The 8512-nt window shown below is 54.2% G+C and overlaps 1 protein-coding gene across 1 annotated transcript in view; it reads left to right on the forward strand.

The window, feature by feature from the left end:
* Positions 1–8512, forward strand: part of LOC147571479 (pleckstrin homology domain-containing family M member 1-like) — a 29267-nt gene that overhangs the window by 17971 nt on the left and 2784 nt on the right. The window contains exons 4-6 of the mRNA XM_086696360.1: positions 664–934; positions 3673–4596; positions 6718–6863. Of these exons, the coding sequence (XP_086552486.1) occupies positions 664–934; positions 3673–4596; positions 6718–6863 (1341 nt within the window). The remainder of the gene's footprint in view (positions 1–663; positions 935–3672; positions 4597–6717; positions 6864–8512) is intronic.

The raw sequence follows: 8512 nt of genomic DNA on the forward strand, positions 1-8512 counted from the left end.
ATAAAGAAATACCGATGCCTGCCACAACATGGATGGACCTAGAAAACCTGATGTTCAGAGAGAAGGCAGACACAAAGACCACATTTATAAGATTCCTTTTATATTGGGGCACCTTGGTGGCTCAGTTGAGCGTTCAACTCTTGATTTTGGCTCCGGTCGTGATCCCAGGTTCGTGAGACTGAGCCCCACGTCAGGCTCCACACTGAGTGTAGAGCCTGCTTAGGATTCTGTCTCTCTCTTTCTCTGCCTGTCTGTCCCCCTCCCCTGCTCATGCTGTCTCCCCCCCATACACCCCAAAATAAATATACATACAAATGAATAAAAAGACAAACCATAAATGAAGATTCTGTTTATGTAAACAGAATGGACAGATCTCTAGAAACAGAAAGTAGATTAGTGGTGGCCTAGAACTGGAGCGGTTGAGGGGAAATGGGAACTGACCGCTCCCGAGCACGGGGTTTCTTTCTGGAGGAATGAAAATGTTCTGAACTTCGTGGTGCTGGTTGCACAACTCCGTGAATACACTGAAACTATTCAGTCGTGCGCTCTAAATGGGTTCCTTTGATGATCGGTGAATTGTGTCTCCATCAAGATGTCTGTAAAACAAAACAAACACACAAAAACCTTCAACCACCACCTGTGTCTTCCCTCCCTTCCCACTAGAAGAGCAGGAGCTGGATTTCAGAGGATGACTTCTACCGGCCTCCCCAGGAGCCGCCCGCAGAGAGCCCTTCAGAACACTCCGTGGCTTCTTCCGGAGGGACTCCGGAGTCCAGGCCTGGGCTCCTCCGGCACTTTTCTCAAGGGCCAAGGAAAAGCCACTCCACGGGGGCCTTAGACCAAGCCTGCGTGCCTTCCCCAGGAGGCCGGCCAAGCAGGGCAGCGGCGGCCCAGGAGCACCAGAACTTCAGGGTGGTGCACCGCAGGCAGATGGGTAGGTGACCGCAGGGTTCCAGTGACCTTGCCGCGGGGACAGTGCCTTTCGGAGAGCAGTGCCAGAGCCCTCTTTTCCATTACTGGTTGGGTAGTGTATTCTCACGAGCAAAACCTCTTCCCAAAATGTAATCAGGAACACCCTTGCTGAGTAATTCAGGGAAGCATTTCAGGAAAAGTGCTATATTTTCTCATGAGAGCTCCACAGTATCATGCCCCCAAACCTGTTTCATATATTGAAATACTGAAACTTCCCCCCCCCCCCCCGAGGTCGTGTGACTATGCACGACTCTGGGTTCTGCCTGTAGCTCAGAGCAAACCCTGCCTCCGGAAGGCGTTTCAGTGCCCCTTCCCGAGACCTCTGTCTTCGATGGTTTGTTTAACAGCTCTGGTGGGGGTGTATCAGCTCTGCCATCTGTTAGCCGTCCTCTGTGCGCTGTTTACAACGAGGCCAGCTCGAGTTCCGCACCCTGTGCAATTCTAAAAAGCGTTCAGTAACCATAAGCGAATTTCTCCACAACCCCCACAAACAGAAAAGTCTGCCCTGGAGCCGGTCTCTTTCTCACTTCATTTTCTGTTTGCCATGACCCAGCAGACGATTCCGGCCAGGTTCCTAGCTCAGGAGAGCCCTGGTCTCCACACTGGCTTCTTTTAGGTTTTTCTTGTAGTCCGTGTAACCATGCCAGAGAAAGTGTGCCTCATGCCTAGGCCGTCAGGTTCCCTGAAGGGTAGGAAGACCCTATACAATTATCTGAAATCTCCAAGGCTAGTTCAGGCTGCGGAAGAGAGAACTGTGCATCCTTTGGACCCCCCAGTTGCTGGCAGAGCCCTAGGAACCAGGGAGCATAGAGGGGTGTGTGGTGTCCAGGCACACGCTCATTCAGCGGGTATTTATTAAGTATCTGTGCTGTGCCAGGCTGTTCTGGGTGCTGGGGACACAGCAGGAAGCAAAGCAACGTCCCTGTCTTCACAGACTTCTTATATCCTAGTGCAAGAGGCAGGGAAGAAGGGAATTAACAAGTAAATGTATAGTATGGACTGGTGATAATAATTGCTGTGGAGAACTTGGGGAGTGCCGGGGGGGAGCGTACTATTTCATATGGGTGGCCAAGGAAGCCCTCACAGAGAAGGTGACATTTGAGGAGATGTGCAGGGAGAGAGGCAGGAAGGCACGGGCCGACCTGTGTGGCTCCAGCAGGGGAACAGATGCAAAGATCCTGCCATGGGCACGTGCCCAGGAAACCAAGGAGATGGGAAGGGGGTAGTTAGAGATGAGGGCGGAGTGACGGAGGGCCTCGCGGGCCACAGAAGGGACGTTAGCTTTCCCTCCGAGGGAGATGGCAGTCATTGCAGGGTTTGGGGCAAAGGGACGTGATCTGACTTCCTTTAAATGGGGAGTCATCCTGGCTCGTATGTTGAAGGACCTCAGGGGAGAGAGACCAGTCAGGAGGCTCTCGCCACAAGCCAGGCCAGGGGTGACAGCCGTCGGAGCCCGTGTGGTAGCGGTCGAGGTGGTGAGAAGCAGAGGGTTCCGGATGTGCCAGCAGAATTCGCTGACGGGCTGCGTGTGTATGTGTGTGACAGAAAGGAAAGGTTTTTAGCCCAAGCAGCTCGAAGGATGCAGTTTGCCATTTATGAGATGAGGGATGTTGGGAGAAAAGCTAGTTTGCAGTGGGAGGGGCAGGAATTGATTTTCGGGCATGTCAATTTTGAGATGCCTATTAGATATCAGCCATACATGGCACAGGTGGAGATCTGAACCTGAAGTTCAAGGGCAAGGTTCAGGCTGGACATAAACGCTGGGGAGCTGTTGGCATAAAGCCCTGAGCGTAGGCACGATCAGGTAGGAGGCGGGTGTCAATGGAGAAGGGGACCCAGGACTGAGCTCTGGGGTGCTCCAATGTTGACATGTCAGGGAGAGGCGGAGGAGTGAGCCCGGGGGACAGAAGAGTGGCCCGTCGTGGCGGAGGAGTACCCAGAGTGGCCCCTCAGCAGCCGTGTGAGGGAAGTGTCTCATGAGGGCAGGAGGGTCTCAGCTGTGTCCTGAGATACTGATGGGTCAGGCCAGATTGGCACCAAGGATTAGCCTTGGGATTTGGTGACAAGGAGGGCATGGGGCTTCCCAAGTGCCGTTTCAGTGGAAGGAGGGGACAAAAACCTGACTGGAGCAGATTCAAGATGGAACGGGAGCAGGGGAACCAGAGACAGTTGTGACACCTCCTCGAGGTTTTCTGTAAAGGGGACAGAGGAACAGGGTGGTAATTAGAAATGTGAGTGCCATCAAGAAAGCTATTTTTAAAGATGGCAGAAATAACAGCGTGTTTGTGTGCTGATGGGAACGAGCCAGGAGGGAAGGGACAAAGCAGTGACACGGTGGGGGGCGGGGGGGGGGCTGCTGGAGAGACGTCCCTGTCCTTGAGTGGGCAGTGGGGAGGGGTCCCCTGTGCAGACGGAGGAGTAGGCCTCAGACTGAGCCGGAAGTTCATCCCCGGTGACAAGGGGGAAGTCTGAGTGTGGGTACAGATGCCATAGTGAGGGCTCTGTGGAGGTAATTTTTTTAGTCCTTTTTTTTTTTTTTTTTTCTCAGTAAAATTCAGGAACAAGGTCAACAGCTGAGGGTGCGGATGGGACGAAGGCACTCCTAAAGCGTTCTCGCGGCAGCCCCTGTCCCCACCCGCTGCAGGGCCTCGGGAGGTAGAGGCTTGGCCCGCCGTCTAAAGTGCCTCTTTCTGCCCCCAGGGCTGTCCAACCCATTCCGGGGTCTCATGAAGCTGGGCACCGTGGAGCGGCGGGGGGCGATGGGCATCTGGAAGGAATTCTTCTGCGAGCTCTCCCCTCTGGAGTTCCGCCTCTACCTGAACACCGAGGAACGCACCTGCGTGGAGAACTGCTCCCTGCTGCGATGCGAGGCCGTGGGGCCAGCCCACGGCGACGGCCGCTTCGAGCTGGTCTTCTCTGGCAGGAAGCTGCTGGCCCTGCGGGCCTCCTCCCAGGACGAAGCCGAGGACTGGCTGGACCGGGTGCGGGAGGCCCTACAGAAGTGCCGGCCCCAGCAGGAGGATGAGTGGGTGAACATCCAGTACCCGGAGCAGCCCGAGGACCCCCCAGACGCCCCCCAGGGTGGCCTCCCCTCCCACCCGGACCCACCCACTGAGCCCGAGACTCTCCAGGGCACACAGTTCTGTTGGTCCTCTGCCCAAGTTCCCGAGCCAGACGCTATTAAAGAATCCCTTCTGTACCTGTACACGGACAGGACCTGGATGCCCTATATTTTTTCCCTATCCTTGGAGTCTCTGAAGTGCTTCCGAGTGAGAAACAACGAGAAAATGTTAAGTGACAGCCACGGAGTTGAGACCATCCGAGACATCCTGCCAGACACGAGCCTCGGGGGCCCATCCTTCTTCAAAATCATCACGGCCAAGGCCGTCCTGAAGCTGCAGGCCGGGAATGCTGAGGAGGCCGCCCTGTGGAGGGAGCTGGTGCGCAAGGTCCTGGCGTCCTACTTGGAGAGGGCCGAGGAGGCGGTGACACTGGGCGGGAGTCTGGACGAAAACTGTCAGGAGGTGCTGAAGTTCGCCACGCGGGAGAACGGCTTCCTGCTGCGGTACCTCGTGGCCATCCCCACGGAGAAAGGCCTCGACTCCCAGGGCTGCTTCTGTGCAGGTGCCCCCTTGCTGTCCCGCCACCCCCAGCCTGCCCGCCTCACTCTGCCTCGGGTGGGGCTCCCGATTTAGGCTCTCTGCCCTTTCCTGGCTCTCCACGAGCGTCCCCATGCCACCCCTGGGATGTTGCAGCAGACGTAGCCTCTGCTCCTCCCCAGCACCCACCGAGGCCAGCAGCCCTGCCGAGGGTTGGGACCTGTGGGTGCACAGCTCATCCTACTGAGTGCTGTGCAATAGAACATTCTCCGATGGTGAAAATATCCTAGATCTGTGCTGTCTAATATGGTAACTACAAGCCATCTGTGGCCCCTGAGGACTTCAAATGTGGCTAGTGTGACTAAGGAACCAAATTTTCAGTTTAACTTAAAGGTATTTAAATTGAAATGGGCGCCTGTGGCTTGTGGCCACCGTACGGGCCAGCACAGCTGTATATATTGTTCTGCAACTTGGTTTTGTTCTACTGAGGAATGTATCATGGATATTATTCTACGTCAGTACATCTGCCGTATCATTACTGTCCTCAAGTCTGATCCTTCTGTGTGGGACCACCGGGCCAGCTGCTTTATTTGGATTATTTAACTTAGTCCTAACAATAACCTGTCCTGTGGTGAAGCCAGATGAGGACCTTGACGGTCCTAGAGGCTCGCTCTGGCCGTGTCCCCGCAGGGCCTCTCCACCCCATTGCTTTTCAAGGCTGTGAGATATTCCATGGCTCACGTTCCATTTTTAGCTCTTCTCCCCGACCCAGACCCCTGTTTCCATCACCTTCGGTTCTCCAGGGGGACTGTGAGGACTTTGCCCTGCCGCAGGGTGCCCTAGCAGGAGACGCAGCTGCAGGTGGTTTGAGGACCATCCTGTTGGCTGGAGCCTGTGGGACCGGAGGGAAAGTCTGCTTCGGGCATCTGGAAGGAAGTGGTCTGCGGTTTTCTTCCTGCAGAAGACATTTTCAAGTCCCTGCTCACTCCCTCCTCACACCCGCCAACCCCTAACACTCACGCTCTGAACTTTCCGCCTGTGGGTGTTGGGCTCGTGGAGGAGGCCAGGCCCCCCAGGGCTGGTGAGGAGGGTCCCCCAGTGGGTGTGAATGCTGGCAGGGGGCGGCTCTCACTGTGCCTCTCACCCGCCAGCCCTCAGGCCGAGACTGAATCTGGGGGCTTGGGCTTCCTTCCTGCTGCAGGCATGGCTTTGTGGCCGGGTGGATGCCCACCGCCGGCATCTGGCTGTATTTCATGGTTCACAGGGCACTTTCAAAGCCTCATCTCATTTAAACTTGGTCATCACCCCCACAGGAGAGCAAGGAGCAGCTGAGTTTTATAGATACTGAAATGGAACCTCGTAAAACCTCGACGAAGGTTAGGATGAGGCAGCTATTAGGCAGAAGAGCCAGCCCTTCTCGTCCCAAGGCCAGAGGGCCTCTTTCCCCTGGCCCTGTGGGAGGCAGGCATGTGCTCAGGATCTGAGCCCCACTCTGACTCCCACCGCCCGCCGCTGTGGAGGGACCTCCAGCAGAGGAGCTGAAGCCGGACCCTGCACCACTGTCCAGAGATGTCCGGCCTGTCTGACTCCAAGCTGGCACCAGGCAGTGTCCAGACGGTCCTGCCTCCGGTTGGCCTCCCCACCTACTCCCTGCCTGTCGGCCGGCCCCATGTCCCCAGCTCCTACCCTGCTTGCTGAGGCGCTGACTCGGTTGCTTCCGTTTCTGGGCCCCAGTGGAGGGGTGGGCCTACGGGAGGTTGGCATTGGTGAGCAAGCAGTGGGAACACTGAACACAGGCAGCTAGGTAGAAGAGGATGTGGGCTCTAACACCAACCCAACCCAAATCCGATTACCGGCTCTGCCACTTAATCGTCCTGTGACTGGGCAGGTCTCCTGACCTCTCTGTGCACCGACTGCTTCGGCTGCAAAATGGCAGCAATAATTGTTAATGGTGTTTTGTCGTAAAGACTAAGTAATGGGGTTGTTTCTCAGCGGTGGGCATGTGAGTGACGGTTGTTTGATCTTTGTGTCCTCCTTGTATGTCTGCCCCTTCCTTAAATAGCAGGTCCTTCTGCCTAGGAGCTTCTGCGTTGTCCCCAGACTCTGGCCCCGCCACTGCTCACTCTCCTGCCGTCCCTCTCCCCAGGCTGCTCCCGGCAGATTGGCTTCTCGTTTGTACGACCCAAGCTTTGTGCCTTCTCTGGCCTCTATTACTGCGACATCTGCCACCAGGACGATGCCTCGGTGATTCCGGCCAGGATCATCCACAACTGGGACCTCACCAAGCGCCCGGTAAGCCTTGGGCCCAACCAGTCGTGGCCACACAGGGCTGAGGAGTGACAAAGGAATGGTCGCTCCCCTTTGTTGCTGCTCTTTGTGTGGAGGAGTTTGGCTCTAGGGAATTTAGGGTCACTGGTTCAGGCCCCATGATGGTGGGAGGGCCAACCAAGAGAAAACTGTGCTGCTGGTCTGTAGCCCCTGGGCAGAACTCTGTCAGTGCCTGCCTCGTTCCTCAGGTGGAGGTCTGAGGGTGGTTCTCTGCAGCTCCCATGGCCATGGAGAAAACTGTTTAAGGCACCAGCAACTAGAGAGAGAGAAAGAGAGGGAGAGGAAGAATAGATAAGGAAAGATAGTTAGGATAGATTATATTTCTAGATGGATGGGGGATGGGTGGGTAGATAGTTGTGAATAGATAGATGGGTGGATGGGTTGGCGGGTGGATGTAGACAGATGGTTGGGTGAATGGATGTGGATGGAGGGATGGGTAGATGGATGTGGACTGATGGACGGGTGGATGGATGGGTGGGCTGGCCAACTGGCTGTACTTCCCCTTGGAGCAGTCAGCCTTTTCTGTATATTTGTTTACATACATTTGTAAAGTTGGGATCGTTCTGGACTCATACTGATTTATAACAGGCTCTGTCCACTTGGTACCATTTAGTGTGATTTAGTCTTGAGTACTTTTTTATGTTCACCAAATGCTTTTGAATAAGATGTATTCTAAGATCTCTCTTTTCTTCTTCTCCACCTGAGCTTACCCACCTACCTAGCTATGTTACCATTAGCAAATTATTTAACTTCAGTTTCCTCATCTATAAAGAAGGATTAATAAGTATCTGCCTCAGAGGACATTACAGGAGATGGCACCCGCCAGTCTCTTAGAGCCTTACATCAGTGCCCTTTCTTTCTCCTGAGGCCTGCCACACCTTCAGCCCCTCATTCACTTAGTCAGAGCCTGCCTGGAGGAGCACAAACTTGGCTTTCTCCCAAAGGCACAGATTTCTGCTTAAGACAGACACAGAAGCACAAAGAAGAAGCTATTTGTTTCTCAAGACCCAGGCCTATTGGCCATGCAGTCTTGACGTGTGGATGTGTCGTCAGAGCACAGGGAACGTGACTCTTAGATTCCGTGCCACCCCAGCCTCCACCTTGCTGGGGACCGGAACCCCAAGGACATTAGCTTCACTTTGGCTTTTTGTTGGTTACCTTGTCCTCACTCCTGCCCTCAGTGGTAAGTATTTAACTAACTGCATATAGAATATTAAACCTCAGAACCGCCACAGATGCAAATAATTCTTTGGCCATAAAACACACTCGCTATTTACAACATCCGGACAACTTTTTTTTTTTTTATTTTTTATTTTTTGCATTTATTTATTTTTGAGAGAAAGAGAGAGAGAGAGAGAGAGCACGAGTGGGGGAGAAGCAGAGAGAGGGGAAGACTCAGAATCCAAAGCAGGCTCTAGGCTCTGATCTGAGCTGTCAGCACAGAGCCCGACATGGGGCTCAAACCCGTGAACCGTAAGATCATGAACTGAGCCGAAGTCGGACGCTTAACCGACTGAGCCACCCAGGCGCCCCTGCATTATTATTATTATTATTATTATTATTATTATTATCATTATTTTAACCTAAACTCAAAATAATTCCGTAAGAGATGC

This window comes from Puma concolor, unplaced genomic scaffold (genome assembly GCF_028749965.1).
Source record: "Puma concolor isolate L17-30 unplaced genomic scaffold, mPumCon1.1.hap2 unalloc_scaffold_26, whole genome shotgun sequence".
Classification (NCBI taxonomy): Eukaryota; Metazoa; Chordata; class Mammalia; order Carnivora; family Felidae; genus Puma; species Puma concolor.